The sequence below is a fragment of the Clavelina lepadiformis genome, chromosome 2 (assembly GCF_947623445.1).
Source record: "Clavelina lepadiformis chromosome 2, kaClaLepa1.1, whole genome shotgun sequence".
Taxonomy (NCBI): Eukaryota; Metazoa; Chordata; class Ascidiacea; order Aplousobranchia; family Clavelinidae; genus Clavelina; species Clavelina lepadiformis.
In genome coordinates this window covers 18,263,022-18,286,631 of record NC_135241.1, presented here as the reverse complement: position 1 = coordinate 18,286,631, position 23,610 = coordinate 18,263,022, and the positions used below count along the sequence as shown (strand labels likewise).

The following is a 23,610-nucleotide window of genomic DNA, read 5'->3' as shown; positions in this document are numbered from 1 at the left end:
AGCCCTGCACAAAGCTTAATTTGGAAATCTTCAAGACATTGATGGATTTGTTCTGTCTTTCAAATATTTCTATTTTTGCAATTAATTTACATCTATCCTTCTTTTTTCACAACAGCCTTTTTAGTCGACAAGAAGTAAATTGTTTTAGAAAAACGTTAAATATTTTTTTCAGTCCAACGCATTTCATTGCGTGCGTTACGGCAAAACGCAAAAAAATTGGCACTGAGTTACCTGAACGATCACTACTATGCTGTTGTTATTGTATAACAACAGCAGCTAAGCTGATGGTGGTTTGATGAACGCATCTATACCATACGCATCTGATCAGCAATTGAGATGTCTGAAATAGTCTAAGTTGGTTCTGTAAGTGTAGTAACTGACACAAAATGTTTAAAGAAACATTAACTTAACGACCATAGCAGAGCATTGAGAAAATACTACACTCGTCTATTCACCAAATATTTTTAATTCTGGTGTATTAACATACCTTTGTGCATAGGCCAGCAAACGTATGGGTTATTGTTTCCGTCACGACGCTCAATTTCTATTACTGTACAACAAAAAATGCTTTCATGAAAAAGCTATGTCAACATCGCACCGTCTTATTACGACTCTGTCACTGGAGTGGAAAGACACAGCACTGCCTTAGCGCAGCTTTCAGAAACGACAACCTTGCCTATATCAACACGATAATAGCCAAAAAATTATTTATCATTACCAGTTATCACTACCGCTTAAAAGCACAGTGCCATCACTGGCATGTGACATTTTTAATGACAAGTTTAGGTTGTAGTGTAGCTTCGGGTTGTCACTACTCACTTCGTTTGAAAGCCACGCTCCAACACTACACATATCTGTATGTAAGACAGCTAAAATAAATTAGGTTGCAGCACGGGTAAGCTTTTGATAAACGTTTTTTGCTCACTACTAGTTCGTATCGTATATTTTTATTGATAATTGCGTGAACTAAATACTGTAAAAGGCAAATATGTCCAAATGCTAGAAAAGATTTCTGGGCTTTCATTATTTTTACAGTGCGTTAAATATTTGTTCTATGCTATTATAAAGTAGCCTAGTGTGGTTTTTAATATCCACATTCAAGTCTAATGCTATCTTAATTTTATTTCATAAGTTATACTTAATTTCTTGTTTTACAACATTCGTCGTTCAATCTATCCTTTTTACATATACCTGCACCAGTGATCCATATGTGAAATATTTTAGTTAGCTTGAATCGCTCGCAACTTTACAATTAAAGGAAACTTTGAAGTGAAAGTATTTAGCCCATAACCACGCCAACCTGTAAAGCTTTCTCGCAAGAGGCCTCAGTCTTCAATCGTTTACATAACTAACTCTATCAAAGAAGAATGTTCTGTTGCCATAAATATGCGATGACGTAGTCAGGCTGGTATTTGTTGACGATGAGGTTTTGTTACACAATGTAGGAATAACCGCGAGTTTTATCCACAATACCAAGCCTTTTAATTCGCTTTCATCATTGAAATTTGTTTTTACAAATATTTGTTTAGTTTCAAAAATATTTGATTTACAATATAAACAGCTGAATGTGTACGAGTATGTTTATCACAATCTACTGATAAGCCTAGAATAGAAGTATCTTACAGCATAACAAATAGTAAGTAACTTTTACTTTGCAAAACTAGAATTTGTTATATAATGGTATGGTATCATAATATTTATCCTCTGACTAAACACGACTTAAACTCGGGCTCGGCGATGATTCCTCCATTGGTGGAGCCCCTGTAACCAAGCTATAGCCGTTGTGCAAATTCCGATTGATACCATACAGACATTTTTATTTTTTATAATGTGTTGCCTGAAATTGGGACTGTATACCAGGAACACTGAACAGGAGTAAGCGTGGTTACTGCCCTTGTTCAAAGCCAAGGGCATTACAACGGTAGCGGCATTGCGTGTCGAACACGGGCTACATTAATGCAAGGCCTGTCGTTCAAACACTCGGCCACAGAGCCGACGCTTATTATGCTATTGTCATGAAAATTCAAGTAGATTACCGTTTCCGGGAAGAATTATCATTCCATTTTAATAGAAAACTTTGTCTCACAAAGTCTACTTCCTTTTCAAGACTCCAGGCATATACTTTGAAAGCCATTCCTTTGACTTTGCCATTTATTATTTTCTTTTCTAAGATGTCTATATATGATACGCCGGAAAGTTCATGATGACGTCAAGACATGTCATGACGTTGGGTACTGCAAAGAGTTTACGTAATTTTCTATGGTTTTGAAATGTCTCACTGTAATCAAAATAAAAATACGACTTCATGATAACAAAGTGACTACCCCTGTTTCTATTCTACCGGCAACTGTTTATCGAAGTTGTAAAATTGTAATATCATAGCTGGCAAATTGTCCGTATATTTCTTAATTAGGGCTCTGAGCAAGTTCACATTTGTTAGAAATTTTGGCTTCTCATGACAAATAGTGAGAACTTGAGTCTCATCTGAAGGCATTAGTTCTTTTTTTAATTGCCAGGTCCAGTGTGGAAGTAAACAGTCATGACGCATTTCAGCATTTGTATACTAAGCCCCTGCGACCCAAATTTTGACATCATTTGGTTGTACACTTCTGGCACATAGCCGATTAATTTTTGGTTTGGATAAAATAGCCTATAGTGCAGTAGGCTACGCAGTATAGTAGGCTATGTCATATTAAGTTGAAAATGTGTACCTAATTTTGTGTTTTCTTATTTCGGTAACGAACAGTCAGTGAAATAGACGCTTACTTTACTGGCTACCAAAATACCAATGACGTAACTGGCTAGCCATTTAGGTAAGTTTTCTTATTGAAATTAGGTAAATTTCAGTAGTTGGTGAAATATATGTTCTCACAAAAATCCTCTTTTCAATCAGAATTTTATGAATAAGCAATCTATTCTGAAGAGGCTAAATTTGGGTTGGAGCATCAGTTAAATCTCAAAAGATAAAATTAAAATATGGCTGAATTCTGGACTATCTGTTTGTTGTCTTTTGCTATGCTCATTGGATGTCTGGTATCTGGTTGGATTCCTTTGGCATTTTCTCTTTCACCTGTGAGTATCTACTGGAATGTAATTTTTGTTTAGTACTTTTTAAAGACCTAAAGTTTGTGGGCCGATTATGTTTTTCGCTACTGGACATTAGGCACTTTGTTGCTTTGCCAAAGTTGCTGTTATGTCGTATATTCTAGGTTAGACGTATAATTTGTGGGGCATGTGCTTTTTGATGTTGATTTAAGTAAAAAGCCTATTTTTCTGGTGCGCTGCAAACGAACTTTCCACCAGGATGTTTTGCATTTTTATTGTTAGAGAAAAATACAACTTTTCACCATTTTTGGTGCTGGCCTTCTTGTGGGAACTGCATTGGCTGTCATTATACCAGAAGGAGTTGAGACAATGTACAGCAGCCAACAAACTCCAAACAACATGCATGTGAAGCTTGCATTAGGTGATGTTATGCCCTAAAAAACTTATTTGTTGCATTGTTTAGTTTTATTCTTAGTTTAGCCTAGTTCAACTGCTTTTATTTTTGTGATAAGATTAAAGATTAACCCAAAGAATTTTAAACCTTAAACGTTTATTTTGTTAACTGTAATAGTTGAATAAAAACATTAACTTAACTTCAAAAAGGAACCTGATATGCAAGAAGTTTTACTATTGAGCATTTTTACCTGTAAGTAATATCAAGCGAAATTTTGACACAGACAACAATGAAGCAGAAGTTAGTGATGGTGAATCAACAAAAAGTCAATCTATCAATCAGGAAATAGATTTTGCAGGTATTGGTTCTCATATTGGCGTGCATACTATGCCTGATTTAAAGTGAACATCTATTTAAAAAATGTACATCTTTAGCTGTGGAAACTACAGAACATCTTCATCAACATAACAGCCCACATAGAGAAATTGGGCTAGCTTTACTTTTAGGCTTTGTTTTCATGCTGCTTGTTGATCAGATCGGTGGGGCAACACACTCACATGCTCCAGACATTCGATTAGGTATGTCATATTGGTAATGTAGTGCATGCCTAAAAGATTATATAAGTTTCTTCGCTCATCATTCTTTGGTTCAAAATTTAAGTACAAAGTGTTATGTGATAAAAATTGAAATTTTTCTTCCCATAAACCTTAAAGAATTACCTGACATACTTTAGACGAGCTTAATCAAAGCAAACTAGGAAGCTCTCGATCACAGCTGAGTGATCAAAAATCAAAAGGACACACAGCGACAATAGGTTTGGTCGTTCATGCAGCAGCTGATGGTATTGCACTAGGAGCAGCTGCAAGCACTGATAGGCATGATCTACAACTGATAGTTTTCATAGCCATTATGCTTCATAAGGTAACAGTTTTTACCTTCATTTTTTGTTATCCTAATGAAAAGTTTGCACAATTTTACAAAATATCTATGTATCATTTTTAGGCACCGGCAGCTTTTGGACTGGTGTCGTTTCTTGTCCATGAAGGCTTAGAAGTGAGAAGAGTTAAAAAACATTTGTTAATTTTTGCAATAGCAGCACCATTGCTTGCTATTGTAACATTTTGTTTGCTAAATCAGGTGCGTATTCAATAAGAAGTAAATAGCAGCATGATAGGATAACGTAAAAGGTATAAAGTGACTGTGCATGGTTTGATTCATCCCAACCAAATCATCAAGTGAAGCATCTGTTCTACCTTGCTCTGTGTATAATTAAGGAGGAAGTATGATGGCAGCTGATGATTAATCATAAAATTTGTAGTGGAAGTCCCTAAGGCCAATAACCCAATTAGCTAGTTGACGTTGTTGTTATTAACTTTCCAGAAAGATCGTCAGTTCCTCTCGGAGGTAAATGCGACTGGCATTGCAATGCTATTCTCAGCTGGAACATTTTTGTATGTTGCTACCGTTCATGTTCTTCCAGAAATTGCTCATTCAGGGAGCAACAAAGGACTTAATATTTGTGAGGTTTCAGTTCTAGTATCAGGCAGTTTATTTCCTTTATTGTTAAATTTAAGCCACAGCCATTGATGTTCATTGTTTTTCTTGAGTATTCAACCAATTGAGTGCATGTTTTTACTGATAAACTATACGTAAGTGCAATGAACGTACAAAGTAAAACTACATATATTAGTAGATAGCATTCCATTGGACCTTCATACAGGCCTTAAAATAATGCTTGTGTTGCACTTCTAGTTTTAAGGAATATGATATTGTAATGCTTATAAAGGATTGTGGAGACTTGTGTTGCTTTATTGTTTTGCCTTTAAGGTGCCCGCCAAGTGCTTTTAACATCTATTTTTTTGTTTTGTTAACGTTTTATTGCTTGGTGACACTAAATGTAATTTCCAACAGTAATTTTTGTTGTATATGAATACAGTTGGCAGAGTGGTAGCCAAGTTAATGTACGTTACCTTTCATAGAAAGCCGTCACTCAGACCAGAACGGCCAATCTCACCTGCCTGTAGGTTACTGTTGCATTTTTCATAATAAAAAAGCACTTGTACTTTTATAATTCGTTTTGTTTACGAATTCCTACCAGATGAGTGCATGCATTATCAAAGTGCTGTACTTTGCATCATCCGACTAATGATTGTCAACAACATATTTATTGCACAATGCACATACAATTCTTAAGTAGTTGGTTTCTGATTTAAGTTTGTATATTTGCAATATCAGTTTGTTGGTATTAATTTCACTAATAATTTACGCCTCAAGCTAAACAGGTGTCTTTTGGGCAATACAGTACCTGTAAATTTTTGACAATTTTGCATCATAAAAACCTGCGTACAAAACACTGAGCCGGTCTTCATAATTAGAGACAAATTTGCGTTGGTAAACAATCTACTTCTGTTTTGGTTTTTAGACTATGCTTATTTTAACGAAAAGTGAAATTGAGGGCATAAATATGATATTATATTACACACATTTCAAGTGCAAGCCACATACCATGTTGTTCACCTTTAAAATATGAGATGTTATGCAATGCAAATCAATTGAGTCAAAGATGGCCGGTACCTTTCCAGTGATACTGCTGCATTGCATCAATATTTAACCAGAACTTTAATACCAAAAAGTATTTTAGTAAAATTCCTTAGAAGTGATACAAAAACGTTAAACAATGTACAAGATAATAAGCATAATTATTCATAGAGTGGTGGTGGTTTGGGCTTCTATAAACTGTGGTAACGCTGTTTTGCTGTGTGATAAAACTGCCCTGACAGTGCTTGATAGAATCCTTAAGTTATCTATGCTCGATCGAATTTTATTTGAATTGTCCACTGCTAGGGCTTGGGTTTTGTCCAGTCTCCCACACACCCTCTTCATGGTGGACACAACATCCCGACTAGTATTGCTTTGCACTTCACCAACGGACATCCATAATTTAATATTAGCCTCTTGCAGCTTTTTATGGAGTAAGGAGTTGTATGAAGGTGGCGTGATTCCTTCATTCTTTGCAAGATCAGGATTTAACACTGTCTCTCTTTCTTCAACCTCAGGCTGACTTAGTATATCATCATCCACTGAAAGTTGATTGACCCCAGCGCCGGAAGATTCAACATTTAAATAACCATTAGTGGCCTCCATAGCTTCCTCAATGTCACTCTCGGAATCTTCCCCGAGAACAACAATCCCATGTGCCTTGTGATCAACTTGGTTATTTTCAGACATCTCTCATTGATCTTAATACAATTATACAACTGAATTTACACAGAATTGCCCTGTTCCATGTCTAAGATGAAAATACAAAAGTTAACAATACTGAAATGCCGAACTTTTGATAGCTTTTTACTAGATTGTTTGCGGTGATATGCAACTTGTTTTAAGTGTCCTTCCTCCAGTTCATGGCATGTTACAAGAAAATGACATAACTGAGGGCCCAGATTCATCTGTTTTTGGAGATTTGACATGTATTTTACAATACGCAGAATAATTAAAATATATTACCAATAGAGAAAGGACGACAGAATTGAATCTGACTAGTTCAACAATTTGCGTGTCGGCATTCCAATAATTAACTACTTAATTTTGCCTTTTTTCTTAAACCAAAATACTACTTGTATGAAAGCAGATATTAATACGGTACTAAAAATGTACTTTCTGGAATATGTGAAGAAACTTTCATAGGTTCGTTATATTTGAGAATACTATTGATGTTACTTGTATTACAGGTCAATGTGAAATCACAAGGTGTTGAAAACAAAGTGGAAAAATTAAAAAAAAAATTTTGAAACAAAAATTTGTTTGGACAATGACTATAACTGTGGTCAGTTCACAAAATGGCAGTAAAATGTTATAAACAGCAGCATACATTAAAGAAACAGAGATTCAAAAGCAGCTATTTTTTGTGAAATACAACATCTTTCTTGTGAGTTGACATGGTCTTCTTCTTGGGTGGTTGCCATCGGAGAAATGCACTGTCCACTGGCAACCGTGGGCGCTTGAAGTATTGTGACCGCAAGTGTTCCTCAATGTGTTTCTGAGTAACACAAATGACATGCTGTCCTTTCCAATACTTTACCATGTTGAGTGATTGAAGTGAGGATATGATGTCTGCCTGTGTAATGCTGGTCATCTCACTTAAATCCTTAATAGACAAAGCACCTCTAACATCACGCAGAATCTCAAGAAGCACCCAAGTCCAATAGCTTCGGTAACTCAACTTCCCCAAATCAGACAGGGGTTTCTCGGGTGAACCTATCTGGCCTTCTACTTTAGAGAGCTCATAGCTGAATGCAATTAAAAATTTGCCGTAACCTTTCCTTTGAAACGGTGGTAATATGAGAATGCATGCCAAATTGTTGCCATCAGGGGACTCTTTTTCCTTCGAAAAATAACCAACCACATGTGCACCATCCCTGTCCACCTCAGTCATAACATAGAAAAGAAACGGCTCCACATCGAAATATAAAGTTTTGTGGTCAAGGAACAATTTTGCCAAAAGGCAAAGATTCTGGCAATAAATTTTTTTATCTTTACCATCTATTTCATAAACTGAAATAGTGCCCTTTCGATATATTTCTCGACCTGGTGGTTGCCTCCATGTGCATTCCACCAAATGTCGCTTGTATGTTGCCTCAAATCTCATGTATTTGAAACAATATTCACAAACATAAAGCTTTGGTTGTTTACCATATTCATCCGGATATGGTGAAAAGTACCAAGCATCAATTTCATACATTCCAAGCTGAATTCGATCGATGTATTTCACTTTAGTAATTGCTTCATGTTCTCGTTCAAGAGCAGCAGTGGCAGGGTCCATTTCGGCATAAGATTTCTGAACGTGATTAATTTCATCATGTTTCCTTTTCTGGTTCCTGGTCATTCTGTTATCAGCATTATCATTAACATCGCCCGGCTTTACTACAGCAGCCTTGCTCTCTGGAACAGACTTGGCTGTATCGATGCGGCTCGCGTCAATCCATTCATCCAAACGCCTGTTGAATCCACTGTAGTGAACATAGTATTCATGACAATCTCCACGCAGTGCATTGACGCGCTTTTGGATAACTTCAGCCACATGTGTCGTACCATCACTACGCTGGCAGTAATAATGCCCGTTAAGTTTAACTTTATGTTCTGTTCCTCCATCAGTGATGTTCTTGCCATGAGCATCTGAGGCATTATGAGTTAGCACGTCATTCTTGGTAAGGTTTGGACTTTCAGGTTTTAAGCTGTTTTCATTCTCTTTGTCAATTGGTGCAGTTGCAGACATTATGTTAAATTAAAATTTTAAGAAAAATTCCTAGAATGATACAAAAAGAATTTCTTGATTTTTAACATAGTTGCCATTGAATACACATTTCTGATAGAAAAAGCAAACATCATACGCATCCTTTTACAAAATCTGAAAACTATTATGTTCAATAATTCAGAAAACAAACACACCGCAATTTGCCAATATTATAATTTGTGATGTGCACAGCAGTGTATTTATAATGAAATTTTCATTGAATCATCAGAGATATATGAAATGGGTTATATTTAATAATTTACAATATGCACAGCACATATACTTATAATGGTGCTACTGAGCATGAAATATACCAAATAAAATACAGCTTTCAGATAAAATACGTTTCACTTCACCATGTACAATAACAGCATAATGGTACATCTGATAAGTCACCCATACACTTTACTTTTATTACTAGGTCAACGAAGCAGGCATAAAGGGAACAGTAAAAACACATTATTACATTTCACTGCTACTAGAATGAGAAAAAGTTTGTAATTCGTTCTGTATCTTTTGATTTTAATGATCCTCCAGTACAGAGCAGTAGAAGTGAAACAACGTCGAAGTACTTCAAATTGCATTGTTAGTTCTTCATTGAATACCTTTAAAACAAGATTACCTACAAAACGTTTTTAACATGACTTGCAAATGAACTAGTGATTAGGAAAAATTGATCAGAATCGGACATTTTTTAGGGTCAGCATCGGAAGGTTTATTATAATTTACAACTCTTTAACATAATTCTTTTCTTCATAAATGCATTGGTTGTGGTACAAAGCACTCTATTGGTGGCTAAATCACCAAATAAAATTTTCAGAAACCAAAAAAACTATTCTTCTGCTAACTTCCTCATGAATTAGTTGATTCGAAAAAGAAAAAACGAAATAAAGGCATTGCACCCACTTTATTTGCAAACTCTGTCTTATATTTTTAAATTGGTAAACATTTTCAAACTATCCCGTAACTACAAAAAACTTTAGTTAACTATTTAGTTAAAACTAACTTCATGTAGGACTAAGTTAGCTATTTGGCCACTACCATTTATATTGACTTTGGTGTATATAAACTTTTAAGAGCTTGTGATAATTTTGAATAAACAATTTTAATAACAGATTGGGCTCATATGACCACATTACCTGCCAGTTTGAGAAATATTGCAGAGTACTGAATATACCGTACAATGTCAGAATGACTACCTATAACAATCGACCTAGGAAAGGAATGCAATCCACAAAGCAATATACAGTAAATTATTTTATTACTAATAACTTGAGCGCCACAGGTTTCATACTAAGCATCCAACAATATCAGCTATGACAAAAACCGAACATCAAGACCTAAGCAAAAAAATATTCCATTGGAATATAATGACCAAAGTATTAATGAGAATAGTGTCCAAAACCTTTGTGGCAATAAAATTTGCTATTATTTACTTGCATATGAAATTAAGCATTGATCATGGCTTCGTTGCAAGATATGGAAATTTGTGCCTCCATTTTTGCCTCATCAGTAGTTGCAGAGGCCAACTCAGCTTGTGCTTTGGCCAGGTTGGAGCGAGCAAGGTCTCTATCTAGGTAATCCACAGGCACAGCTTCTTCTGCAGTAATTTGAACGGAAGCATCTTCATTTACACTAAATGAGCCACTGCTCACAAAATACTTGTTCACTGTTCCTTCTGCTTCTAGAACAGTCAGAACTCCTGGCTTTAAAACTCCCAAAGTTGGAACGTGATTGGCAAGTATACCGATAGTGCCGGTGCCAGTTGGTACATCAACCTGCTTGACGTTTTCACTTCCTTCATAGAATACTTCACTAGGGGATGCAAATGTGAAACACATCTGACTCGGTTTTACAGCGGCTTCAGCAAAACTCCGTTTTTGTAAAGTATTAAGAACAGAGCGGCAAACTGCGCCATTACCAGTACACACACGCATTAGTGCTGAAGCCATTTTGTATACCTAGCTGTTTCAGAAACACCAGTGACACTCTGTGACAAAATCATTCTAGATATTAGTGCTTTGTCTTTTATATAACCTAAACTCAAAATATATATTATATGTAAGTGGAGATGCAGTAGAAGGGTATAATAAAGAGGATGTAATAAAAATCACAAAATAATAATGGTACTTGAAATGTAATTTAAAACATGGTCTATAAGAAAAGGCCTTATAAATGACTTTTTAATGGAGCAAATTTTTCATGATCAAACAACACTCTTAACAGCGGAAAATATCGTGGTTTGAGAGGCTGTACTTTAGGAGAAGCTGAGCTAAATAAGTACGCTCAAATAAGATTGAAAAGCTCTTTTTTTAAACATAAAAAAATTCAAAAAATCTAAGTAAGTTGAGCAAGTCCCTACTGCTTGTGTTAAAGTTGAAAACCTGAATGAAAAATGAGAAATCATTATCATAAATAAGTACATCATTAGCATATATCTTTTGCTAAGATATCTTTTATCATACATACATACATACACATCACAAAGACATATTGAAAAACTAAGTAAGTTAGTGAGAGCAATGTATTTTATGAAACAGAGGCACTTTCATGCGTACAACAAATTCAGACCCAAACATAATAGTGGTTATGAAACTTACAGCCATGATGGGTGCACAAAGAGTTTATGTACATACAAACAAAAATGATGCATAATTGTATGAAAAAAGATCTAGTTAGCTAGTTTAATTTATCATATATTGTAAAAAAATGTAGCTTCCTACAAGGTGAATATGTTTGATATGATAGAAACCTTACCAATAATAATTCTGCATGTAGTGACTTGAAATTTAGCTTAGTGGTAGATCACAGGAATAAAATGACCGTAAGTCTTCTTAAATTTAATATTATTTTAAACCCTCATATTAAAGAGTATTATTCACTTGATAAACTAAGAAAAAAACAAAAATTTCTAACTGCTTAAAGAAGAAAGTCATTAATCTTGGCATGCTTTTCCAACACTGACTTTTGCAGCATACAAATATGAATTACTCATTATCTTTTGTCTACATTTGTACAGCTATCTGCCCGATTGGAAAATATGGCAGTTTTCAATGAGAAATCGAGTGTGTAAAGATGAAAATTTTGGCGAGATGGAATGCACCGAAGCCTCAATTCCCGGTCTGTATTTCGTGGCAACTGCACAGCCGAGATAAATTTCTAGTAATCTTTTTGAATACTTGACTTTGAGTAAGCCATAATTTGGGAGCTAAATTGATAGCCAAAAAAGAGTCTAAATTTACCCTTACATAGATTCACTCGAATGGTAAATACGATGTTATCAAAGGACACAGGTAACACTGTGGAACATGTTTAGAGTCATCGAAGCATCTGAATGGAAAGCTTGCATTTAAGCACAGGAAGATTTATGCCATAAATTAGGGACTATGTTTTAGGGTCTAGTATACAAGTGCACAGCCAGATGACGTCACAAATTTATTAGGTGGGTCTTGTATACAAAGGCATGCTGTGTTTGTGCACTTGTATACTAGAACCATGTTTTACATCATGTCAATGTTAAAACTCTAATTATTTTCCGCTGCAACATAGGCCTAGCGTAATTCTTAGTTTAATTAATGAATGGAGACGTTTACCACGATAGGAAAGCCGTTAGCTTCCTGTATGGAAGGAAAGCGTTGTGCATCGGACATGTCCGGTACTTACCTGGTACACAAAATGAGTCAAAAAAGCTACTTAGTAAGCTAAGAAATTCTCAAACAGCCATATTTGGCGCACATGTTTTGTTGCCTACTGGTGCAGAGCCGTTTATGAAAATTACACCGCTGCCCTGTGCACAAAAAACAACACACTATAAGCCTGAATTAAAAACAGTGTTTCCCAATTAAGCCTATTTTCTTCGCTTCAGCCTTTCCAGGATTTTAGTGAGGTCCCACAAAAAACTTACATTCCATACTGGGTTGGCTTGCACTTACAGTTTTTGTATGCTTGTTTCTTGTGATACCACGCTAGAAATGCTGAAGCTAGTATTTATACCAGTGGCGTAACGATATTTGCTCCTTCGCCACGCCAAACAGCCAGAGATCTCCGGGGTATCATACAAGCTTTTCACAAATACAGATTGCTGATAGCCTATATCACCAGAACTGTCCAGAAGTTGTTTTGAGCTGTTTTAAGGTAACCTAAATCGTAGGCCTAGGCATTACAGACCATCATAACCACACAATAGAGCCTGCTGCTTTCTACTCTTTTTAACTTCACGGGCTGTAACCATACGGTACAGCTTCACCTGCGCTCTCGTCCCCACTCCTCGACAACGATCGAGTACAATGGAGTGGGTCAGTGAACAAGGCAACAGCGACCTCTAGAAACTTCGCTCTCGACCTTTCTTGCAGCAATTGACCTTTGATGATAAATTAATTGACACCATATAATCGATGCTCTGTTGTGTGACCAACTGCCCACTACCCAGTGTGAGCACTAAGTCATAAGCATACTAACAAAACTGAGTAGTTTTTAATCGTTGTTTTATTAAAATACCACCTTTTGCCAGGACCAAACAAAAAATATTGACACCTAATGAAATTAGTCGAACTGCATAACATACCAGTGCATTATCAAACTATCAACCAAATTGTAATTTTTCAAAGAGCAAAAAAGGAAATTGCTGGATAAATGAAAACAAAAAATGCTAACCACCTTGATGACGTCATTAAAGTACCAAATCGTTTTGTAAAAAGGAACGAAGAAAACAAAAGCGCAAGAAAAAGCGAAAAATTTTAAATATAAAATTCTTAATTTTTTTTGACTTGGATGGCAAAAATGGATTGCCAAAATATTATAAACAACTTAAATATGATTGCAGAGTTTTAGGGCATGTCACGCTAAGATTTCCATATTTTCAGTACCAAAAAGTAGGACACATAATGCCAACAAACGCTTGCACAGTGCTTAGTGGCGTATTTAGGATTGCGTTGAGGAGAGAAGGGACAAACGTTTTTTTTTTACATAGCATACTATATAAATTACCGGCATCTCATCGAAAAAGCGCGGAGTGTAAAAATTTTGAGTTTTATTTCAAAAATTTCATGTGACAGTTGATAAGCAGTAGCAACCAACAAAGTTCGATGAAAGAAAAGTAATGAAGATTAAAAAACGTCTATAGCCAAAAATATTTGCTTCGTGAGGAGGATCATAGCCCTCCCTAAATTCGCTAGTGCACTTGCAGCATTAATTGTATAAAATGCGTGACGTGGATTTACTTTCTATGCAAGTAAATAATACTGACATTGTAATTAAACACGAAAGTTCGTTCTTGTTCTTTGTCGGTTGCATTCCTAAAGTCAAATTGTTAGAATAAGTTTTGATAAAATTTGGAACATCTCCGCAATAATACAAATAACGTCTGATTAAATTTTTGGCCGAGCCAACCTTTTATTCTTTATTACGAGAAAAACAAGGAACAGCACGTATACAGATATACAACGGTTTTCTGATTTCTGAAAATAAGTTAGTTGAATTGCAATGATTGTAACTTCCAACACGGCAAAATCTTCAACTTTTCGTTTATCTCCTTGTGTTTCTTATAACCACAATGGTAATAGAAAACTTAAGACATTTGTTCAAACAAATTCAGAGCAGATCTGCTCTATCCTTCAAAACCATAATGCATAAAACAAACATCCTTTGTGCTCTTTGAATAAATCTTTGTAACAAAGTCTTTGTGACAGTACAATACAACGTTTCTGATCATACCACATGCTGGGACACTAAACCTATTGCTTTGGCGCCAAGAGGTTTACACTTTCCGAATGCTTTTCTAGTTCGATATGAACCGTAATAGCCTATGCCCTATATCTAAAAAAACACAACATGCATCTACATTTGTGAGGCCAGGTGCTGCCAATTTGAAATAAAACGACCAGTATGAAAATGTTATTGCCATAAAGGAGAACACTTGGAGATTTTAGCGTTTCCTCGGAGAACAATTCAATTGTCATGAAAAAAAGTGGACAGATATCCTCCAAAAAGAGGGGGTATGTTACGCTTAACTGAAAAAATGAGTGCGCTAAAATTTACCTTTAAGATGAAAGTGAAGATTATGTCGATGCAAAATAGCTAAAGGGACAGTTCTGTTTTCACGCACGTTTAGTTTTATGCTTGATGAGAAGTTTAGCATGTAGGAATCTGCTACAAGCGGGATTTGGAATTAATTGTGGTTTATATGGTAACATTATTGCTTGTGAATTGTGTCCGTGTGGTTTGGTAGGCCTGTTAGTGACTAACAGGCCTACCAATAGGGTTGCCACACCGCAAATAGGGTTGCCATACCGTCCGGAAAATTCCGGACATGTCCGGAATGTAGGGTTAAATTTTGCGTCCGGGAGGAATTTAAAAAAATGCTCAAATGTCCGGAATTTTATGATGGGCGTTTTGGGGGATTAGAATTGCGGGAATAATCCTGTAAATCAGAGGTGTCCAACACGTGGCACGCGACGAGTCTGACCTAGACCCTAGCGGCCTAGCCTAGAGATCAAATCAGAAATAGCCCAATAGCCTAGTGAATTCACGACACTATGTTCAAAAATCCACTCCGGTATACAATGGATAGGCAAAGCGTTGCTAGTGTGACGTCATATTGACAGACAATGTGTTCATACCTCATTTTTAAAAACCGCTAGTGGGCACTAAAGAGTGTCCGGATTTTAGGCCACGAAAATATGGTAACCCTATTTAGTCTATTCCAAAGATGGGCAAACTGAGGGTCGCCGACATGTTTTTCTGTGGCTCTTCTAGCTGAATAGTAATATCCATTATTGTTTACGGTATTTGTATTGAAACTACTGATTTAGCGGCTAGCTCGTGTTTGGAGTTTTCCGCAAGTGACTCTTTCATTGAACAAGTTTGCCCACCCCTGGTCTATCCATGAAAGCTCCAAATAAGGTTTTGCTAGTGGACACAAATCATAATGGTCGTGAGACAACTCAAATCAAGCCACTAACAGCGCAAGTCAAAGTCAAGTCGAGTCATTTTAACTGCATTTTGATATCAAGTCTAATCGAGTTAGTCACGTTCAATGAGTCAAGTCGAAGTCAACATACTGAGCCACCAACAATTTACAAACTATTTAGCATAGCATTTAATTTACATAACGTTTAGTTATGTTTGTTTCTAAGATTTTTGCACCTTCAATAGACTGTGCTGCATAGTGATTTTTAATTAATGGTTTGCAAACTAGTTCTATGACAACTTGTGCTAATTTGGATTGTAATTCGAGTCAAGTCAACCGACATTTCCACGTTAGTCAAGTCAAACTTTTTGAACAACAAACACGAGACAAGTCTTCACAAAAACCTGACTCGAGTTAAGTAAATGACGCGAATGCATCTTTCCAGATTTTGCAAAACTGAACGATTCTTATACTTATACTTATGCACAATGGTAACGATTACGGAAAAAATACCAAACCCGACGTTTCTAACTAGACAAAAAGAATTTGCAGGCACTTTTAATGTGAACCATGCGATGGGTACAACACACGCACACAATCATAACACAAACTATAATACAACTTAAATGGATTAAATAAGCTGAATTCATAGCAGCAATGTACAACTTTGTGAAGGCAAACAACACTACTCTTAATACAATGCACAGAAGTGAGAGCAATGAACAGTTTTTTTACACAAGATCGCTGATCGTTAATTAATTTGAAAATCGCCAATGTTATGGGACACGTTTTACAATCAACTAATACAGTTGGATTGCAGTTAAATTTTGCACGCTTTGAGTACACAAAGAACAGTCTTTAGAACTTTTCGGGGAACTAACCCAAGAACAAACCTGAAACGTAAGTTCTACAAAATTGGATAAACAGTGTAAATTAAGAACTACAAACATCATTCAACACATCTTTAAATTTGCATGGATTTATCTATGGGTAAATAAATTTTGGCAAAACACTACTACATATTTATATAACTAATATGGCATACCCAAAATACAGTAAATTAACACTAGGCTTTGTAGTTAATATGCTCTTGCATAGTTGTCCATTTGCAATGGAACACTCTTATTAACAGACTTCAAATTTGTAATGGAACGTGGGTAGTGTACATACTTCAGTGTTAAACTTCCACAAATTTACATTTAGAGTCTAATCAATAAGTTTTACATAGTGAGTTGCTTAAATTAAATTTTTAAGAAATCGAAAATTCTGACAATAACCATCGCATAAATATAACAACGTTACAGTTTACAACTTTAGCTGCTGCAATATTACTTAAAAACTTTTTGAATATGCACATGTAGAACAGATGTATCGACAAAAACTATCGAAATTATAAACAAAGCCAACAAATGTGACACTCTAAATACACTGTTGGTTGAACATTCTGCATATAGCAAATATTTGTTTTGCCCGTAAGTAATTTGACAGCTTCCAACTATGCAGTGGGTGATCTAATCCATGCACCACGGCAGTCTACAGAGATGCTAATATATGAAAAATTATTAACTGTTTTTACAACTAGAACAAACTGAAACAAAGAAAACTTGAACTATTGCAGGGAGTATAATTTAGATAAATTGTTAATAAAAGCCCAGTCCCATGGCCATAGAGGTAAATGAGTGACATGTTTTCTGATGAAGGTGGAACGTTTTCGAAAAGTGCCAACGTCACAGTATTATTGAGAGCATTTGTTAACCAAGATGTTAGCACAGGATCACAGTAAAATTTTGAGCCAAACTTATGTAATTCACAAGCTGCCAATACTTGGAGATACTTCTGCACAATGGGCAAAAATGGTGGCATAAATCACAGTACATGCAACATCGAACAAAAATGTTCCTTAGCCACAGATGCAAAACACGGGGATTACTTTGTATCTGTAGAAATAATATTAATAACTGCATGAATTTTTAGCAGTGTACAAAATGTGCAACATATGTCGTATAAACTGTAGCCTTTTACAAAAACCCACCAACGCTAATTAATTGCTGAACTTATACTATTTAAGAGTAAAAGTTGAACAAATGTTCATTGTGCCATTTGCATTAAAAGGTTTAACCTTTTGTACCCATTCATTTTAGGCTACTGCCAGCAATCACAATTTACACATTTTATGTGATAACTAAACAAAATGTGAAGCTATGGCTTTTTCTCCTGACAAATTTCATTCTTTTCTGAATAAAAAACTCTTTTCAGCTGCTTTCATCTATAACAAGTATCAAACTGGGTGGTGAGGTGCTGGCTCTATCCATGTAGCAAGACCTTTAGTGGCCATTTCTTGGTTAATATGGATTACCTAAGCAATAAAAGCAATGCAATTTGTAAAAGGCCTGAAAATTTTTGTTATCTGTTGGCATGTATAGAATTATAGGGGTGTATCGTGTATGCATACTTCATTGTCGATGCACTTGAACAGCTGTATTCTGGGATGCCCATCACCACGATACCCTGTCACACGAGCTTGAAACCTTCCTTCTTTGAGCAATTCTGCTATTTTTGTTACTGTCTCTTCGCAAAAACGATTGTCTGAAATTTGGGGAATTTAACCAATTTAAAGCAAAAATGTATTTTTCGATGAATTCATTTTACTAGCAAAGATGATAAATGTAGATAGAAGTTCTTGCAAATTCGACTTACCTTCAGGTGGGGCAATGTTGTCTAGATAACACTCCACAGCTTGGAAAGGTAGTGTTACCAAATCAGCACTGAAAAAGGATTTTTGATTGCAGTGATTTTTTTCAAAAGCAAGGTAAGCAATATGCAAGTAAGATATACTGTATTTACAAAACCTTGCTGAAAACCCACCGAATTTGCTTGATACACTTTCCTGCAACAGTGGCATAGCCACCATAATCCATAAACTTGATTTGAATTTCTTCAGTTTCCTCAAAACACTGCACTATCTGTGCTCTATACCATAACCCTTGTTGAGGGGCAGCGCAAATTAAACCAACTGAAATTGAAGTCGATAAGACATTTAATGGATATCATTTTGAATGTATTTTGGGTACATTATTCGGAAATTTGGAATCATAATTATAATAGATTGCAGTTTGATATGGATGCTGTAAATGGTAAAGCAAAAAAATGAACCTTTCCCAGCAGATTTTGGTATTTCATGTTGTTTCCAAACAAGTTACACAGAAAAACTCAAAACCACTAATCGTTAGAAATAATCTGACATGGTGTTCTGGTATAACCATGATCAAAGATTTAAAACTTTGGCTTCACATAAATGATTACAAATTAAAAAAACCAAGAAAGCAACATGTACTAAAAAGATTTACCTTGTACCGGGTTAGGCAAACCAGGTGTGGAAGGTTCAGCATAACATAAGGCCATGGCACGTTCCAAACTATCTAGGCAATGAAATGTCGGGTGGGTATACTGCTGTAAGAATACGCAATCCACTGCAGCAATAGCCGACACTATCACCTCAACAGTGATACCATCAGGAAGTCTCAGCTTAAAACGAAATTTAAATTAGTCTGACTTTGTTGCGTTGTTGCTATAATTTTGTCAAGCAACTTATTCAAATAAACAATAAATTGATGAAACATTACTTGCTTGCATAAAAAGAACTTTCACTGATACAAAGATATGAAAACTTTTTAATTACCGATATATGCTAATTATGAAATTTTTCTAATGTTTACTAACTAAATCAAGTAACAAAGCCAACATATTTTTGAACAAAACTTGCAGATACCAAAAGCTCTAAAAGCAAACAAAGGATGAGACTTCACTAAACCAGTCAACGACTTGCATAAACTAATTGCTTCAAACAGGAAACTGGTTATGCAAAACAGTCACTTCACGTAGACAACTTAGCACTTCATACACTATAAACATCCATAATATAACTGCTACACTACACAGTAGACATCCAAGGCAATATAATATACACAGCTAATGTTTATGGAAGCCATGAACACATCTTTCACTAGAATTACCTGAGATATGTTGGGCACTGGATATAGAACTTGTGAAGCTGAATTGTCTACACCAACAGATGAATTTTCTTGTGAAGCATATTTTAATTTATCCGCATCATACGGTGTCAGTGAAATTTCATTGAAACGTCGCTTGATGCGACTTACACAACTTTCCACCTCACTTTGTGTTCCTAAATAGTGAATAAACATACCTACTGTAAATATGCATGATATTGTCAGTAATTTTTAGATATACATTAAGTATTTATGACCTTCCTGAATCAAAAATCATGGTTTATTAAAAAAGTTTAGAAGCCGACATGGAAATACACATCAGTTATGTTTATCTCAATTTTAAAAGTTATACTCATACCACAAATTTGAAGAACTTGAATATCATCTCTAAATGGTTCTGCGTGTACATATACATCGGCACCAGAATCTTGTTTAAGTTGCTTAATATTTCGTCCCATCTTGCCAATAAGCAAGCCAACCAATTCCTGTATAAACGAAATAATTTGTGTTAACATTCTTCATTATATGTTGCTGCTGTATTACAAAATGTGCATAATATGAATTACTGAGGGGAATTCCACATGGACTTGCATCTTATCATCTTCATCTTCAGTAGAAGTTTCATTAATACTAAGATATGGCAAAGATTTTGGTCTCCCTGATGACTTTTTCTCACTTGACTCTTTATCTTCTCCATTTGCAGAGTCCTTTTTGGAAAAAGATGGAAGCAAGAACTTAATAAATTGAAATCTGTACAGGTTATGTACAGTATAATACAAACAAACAGGTTCACGCATAAAAGTAGGTACCTTACAATGATATACTCCGAAAAGCGGAAAGGTGTTTTTCACATCACTTCAATAGTGTATGTATATGTCTAAAAATTTTTACAGCAGCTATACCAAATGGCATGTTGTATCAACTTACTTCATGTGTATCTAACCCTGTGTCTGGCTCGCTTATATCCCAACCATTAGTCTGAGAGATGTGAATGCTTTCCTCATGATCTTCATTATTATTTGTAGATGTACCATCATTATCAAGTGTGTTATCGTGACACTCTTCATGATGCAGACCATTGCCATTAGTGGTAGTGTGGTTGAGTTTTAATCCTACATTATTGCTGTTGTTTCTATTAACATCGCTATTTATAATAGTGTCGGTTGCCATCTCATCGGTGTCACATTTTTCATTGTCTAATAAATAACCATTTGAGTTGGTGCCGTTAACAGAAGATGTTTTCTTTTGTAATTTGATACATTTAGAGTCACTCAGTTCATTCAAAGAGTTACAAGAACCCGACAATAATGTGTCTTTGTGTTGTTGGTCATCCGAATCCGATGTAAGAGGACTTTCTAAACTGCATATGCCATCACTGCTTTGATCGGGGGCCACCATAGTCGGAACTGTAGTTTTTACATTATCTGAATCAGTGACTTCACATGTAAAATGGACAAGCGTTTCACACTGTTCTTGAATGGGAGTTCCTTTATTGCTTGCCAGTTCATTAGCACTTGCAAAATTAATATTGTCTGTAGTTTCAGGTATCTGTTTAGCTTCGTTTAACGTCTCAATGTCACTGGAGCTAATTCTTTCAGCTGCTTTGATTAAGACTAGCTGCTCAGACTCTGATGCAACCACATCATTTAAGTCAGGTTCATCTTCTGTTTCGGCAGGCGATTGTTCCTCATTATTTGATGAAGTGACAACACTGCAAATTACTTGATAAGCTGTCACTTCATTCACTGGATATGCCTCCGCAACTTGGGTGAATTTTTCTGTAAAGTTCGTTTTTGAAGATTCCACAGACTCCTGAATAACAGTGCTGTCAATTTTGTCATTTGAAATGTTGGCCTGGTCAATGTCTAGAAGAGCTGTTTGTTCATTTTGATTTACATTTTCTTGCTTAAAAATATTAGCATTGCAATCTCCTCCTTCTTCGAAGTCTTCTTCAACACAATCCTCAGAATCTTTACCTGCGTTATTCTCCACCGAAACAGCACGGTTAATCATGTCAGCATCCCCTTCCTCTTCCTCGAACATTTCAGATTCCAGTCTTTCAGCTGTTAAGGTGTCTTCTTCTTGCATTTCAGAGGCAGCGAGGAGACCAACCTGAATATTTTCTTCATCACTGCAGCATCCAACATCTTCATATAAAGATTTCTTTTCTACTCTTAAGGGTTTTGAATTATCAATGGGTGAACTGCCCTGGGATTGCGAGTCTTCAGGACCGCCATGTGAAGATTTTCTACCTCTAACCGTCTTTTTATAAACCCACCAGCCAATCAACAAAGCAATGGGAATGGTGGTTGCAGTGATGATTAGGTGAGACTGCTGCCATTGCTTCATTTTGTGTCAATCATAGAGCCAACAGTAGTAAATTATTCAAAAACAAATTTCTGATTCAAATGAAGTAATATTCATATACTCATTCCATTATTAATATGTTTGTATCATTCTTTAGAAGTAAAAATAATCAAATGGCGTTAGCTCAATCATTCCCGTACGAACAAGCACATATAATCGACTTACACATTTACATAAGAGTAGACACCAATTAACTGATACCAACTGATGTGTGAACTGAACAGGAAATACGAACACTACTATGCCATTAAGCCAGAAGTAATTTTAAACTGTAATTTTGGTATGTTGTGTAAATGACTGATAAATTTTAACGACTACCTACAACCAGTCACTTTGTTCAAATAAGGTATCTTTAACCAGAAACGCTGAACAGAGAATGTAGATGGGAATTGGGTAGGTACAGTAATAAACATGTACTCTTTTGGCAAAAAACGTATAGATATTTAAAAGCAAAGTAGCGCCCCACAATTTATAAAGTTTGTTTCCTAAAGTTTATGTACTAAAAATGCAGTGAGTGTGTTTAAAGAGACCCTAAAACTAAGTTGGATAGTCATAGTATGAACGCTGTGTTTTTTATTACAATAAGAAGACAAGGTTTAAAATGAATTTAATCTCCTAACTTAATTCTGCTATTAGGAAGCTTGCATAATATGCCAGATATCGTTGGCACAGAAAGTTGGCTTATGTGCCAAATTGTCGTTATGCCACACATTCTATGTTATCAGTATTCAGGTTAGACATTCAGATTTGCGCAAACATAAATATTTCAGCCAACATGAAAGAGTTTTGAATCTATTAGCATGAGCACCAAATCATAAAATTTTAACAACATAGTGCCCCATTTGGCTTAAATAGCACAATTGCTAACAGTTTCCTTTAAAAATAGGTTTAAATAGTGATTGAGAAACTAAATTTGTTTTGAAAATGACTTTCAGTGTTAGGAATGTTACCTTTGTTTGAGCTAAGCTACAAACTATATATCATTTTTTTAACTAAATTGGTAAACTTCTAGGTCAGGGGTGTCCAACCCGTGGCCCACATTTGGCCCTCGGGAAGGTTCTGAGTGGCCCGTGCGGTATTTTTCGAAATGACTTATATCATCAACTGAATCGCCTATGTAATTTATGGCGAACTTACATTTCAAGAAATTGGTATTTATTGTTTGCTTTTTTTGTCTATTGCTCTATAGCAGGGGTGGGCAAACTTTTTGTACTGAGGGCCACATTTGAAAAAATGTTGCAGCCGGGGGGCCGCACACTCTCATTGCAAAGTAGGAAAATTTACCCGGTGTGTAAATAAACGCATATTCATATTAAACAAAATTTTTGTATTTCACACTCAGTTACGTTTAAAGCTATGCAATCATCATCACAAAGGCCTACAGTAGCCGCTACCGTATTTGTATTTTATGATCAAACAATTGAATCAAACAATGCGTGAGAAGTGTACGGCTAGTTGCTGAGAGCATGTTGCAATACATGCGCGACTGACGTGTGTGTGTTTACACACTGAAAGTGAAGAGAAAAACACACTCGAAAAGGGAATAATATTTTGTCATGTAACCTGTCTAATTAAAACAATAAGTGATGAGTAGGAG

General features: G+C 35.7%; 5 protein-coding genes across 5 annotated transcripts; 1 reads left to right on the top strand and 4 right to left on the bottom strand.

Moving 5' to 3' along the window:
* Positions 1 to 2,269: 2,269 nt before the first annotated feature.
* LOC143445085 (zinc transporter ZIP9-B-like) lies at positions 2,270 to 5,510 on the top strand. Its single transcript, XM_076943922.1, has 8 exons — positions 2,270 to 2,813; positions 2,894 to 3,072; positions 3,328 to 3,466; positions 3,723 to 3,797; positions 3,874 to 4,017; positions 4,173 to 4,360; positions 4,442 to 4,576; positions 4,820 to 5,510. The coding sequence occupies exons 2-8, from the start codon at positions 2,977 to 2,979 to the stop codon at positions 5,024 to 5,026; spliced, it is 984 nt and encodes a 327-aa protein (XP_076800037.1). The 5' UTR covers positions 2,270 to 2,813; positions 2,894 to 2,976; the 3' UTR covers positions 5,027 to 5,510.
* Positions 5,511 to 5,588: 78 nt separating this feature from the next.
* Positions 5,589 to 6,674, bottom strand: LOC143445086 (uncharacterized). The gene has a single exon (XM_076943923.1). It carries the CDS (start codon positions 6,665 to 6,667, stop codon positions 6,143 to 6,145), a length of 525 nt encoding a protein of 174 aa, XP_076800038.1. The 5' UTR covers positions 6,668 to 6,674; the 3' UTR covers positions 5,589 to 6,142.
* A 53-nt stretch (positions 6,675 to 6,727) lies between these two features.
* On the bottom strand, positions 6,728 to 9,819 carry LOC143445084 (histone acetyltransferase KAT8-like). The gene has a single exon (XM_076943920.1). The coding sequence runs from the start codon at positions 8,709 to 8,711 to the stop codon at positions 7,335 to 7,337; it is 1,377 nt and encodes a 458-aa protein (XP_076800035.1). The 5' UTR covers positions 8,712 to 9,819; the 3' UTR covers positions 6,728 to 7,334.
* A 154-nt stretch (positions 9,820 to 9,973) lies between these two features.
* Positions 9,974 to 12,938, bottom strand: LOC143445087 (ATP synthase F(1) complex subunit delta, mitochondrial-like). Its single transcript, XM_076943924.1, has one exon. It carries the CDS (start codon positions 10,679 to 10,681, stop codon positions 10,178 to 10,180), a length of 504 nt encoding a protein of 167 aa, XP_076800039.1. The 5' UTR covers positions 10,682 to 12,938; the 3' UTR covers positions 9,974 to 10,177.
* A 3,240-nt stretch (positions 12,939 to 16,178) lies between these two features.
* On the bottom strand, positions 16,179 to 22,155 carry LOC143445105 (uncharacterized). Its single transcript, XM_076943969.1, has 9 exons — positions 20,574 to 22,155; positions 20,213 to 20,353; positions 20,005 to 20,131; positions 19,650 to 19,822; positions 18,984 to 19,161; positions 18,502 to 18,649; positions 18,334 to 18,401; positions 18,089 to 18,222; positions 16,179 to 17,992 (listed from the first exon to the last, which is right to left on the bottom strand). The coding sequence occupies exons 1-9, from the start codon at positions 21,993 to 21,995 to the stop codon at positions 17,915 to 17,917; spliced, it is 2,469 nt and encodes an 822-aa protein (XP_076800084.1). The 5' UTR covers positions 21,996 to 22,155; the 3' UTR covers positions 16,179 to 17,914.
* Between the last annotated feature and the right edge of the window lie 1,455 nt (positions 22,156 to 23,610).

Coding starts and splice junctions, on each gene's coding strand:
- LOC143445085 (XM_076943922.1), top strand. CDS start 2,977: ATGGCTGAATTCTGGACTATCTGTTTGTTGTCTTTTGCTATGCTCATT. Junction 3,073..3,327: donor TGGCATTTTCTCTTTCACCT/GTGAGTATCTAC, acceptor TTTTATTGTTAG/AGAAAAATACAACTTTTCAC. Junction 3,467..3,722: donor GCATGTGAAGCTTGCATTAG/GTGATGTTATGC, acceptor ATTTTGACACAG/ACAACAATGAAGCAGAAGTT.
- LOC143445086 (XM_076943923.1), bottom strand. CDS start 6,667: ATGTCTGAAAATAACCAAGTTGATCACAAGGCACATGGGATTGTTGTT.
- LOC143445084 (XM_076943920.1), bottom strand. CDS start 8,711: ATGTCTGCAACTGCACCAATTGACAAAGAGAATGAAAACAGCTTAAAA.
- LOC143445087 (XM_076943924.1), bottom strand. CDS start 10,681: ATGGCTTCAGCACTAATGCGTGTGTGTACTGGTAATGGCGCAGTTTGC.
- LOC143445105 (XM_076943969.1), bottom strand. CDS start 21,995: ATGAAGCAATGGCAGCAGTCTCACCTAATCATCACTGCAACCACCATT. Junction 20,132..20,212: donor TCCATGTGGAATTCCCCTCA/GTAATTCATATT, acceptor TCGTTTATACAG/GAATTGGTTGGCTTGCTTAT. Junction 17,993..18,088: donor TCAAGTGCATCGACAATGAA/GTATGCATACAC, acceptor TTTATTGCTTAG/GTAATCCATATTAACCAAGA.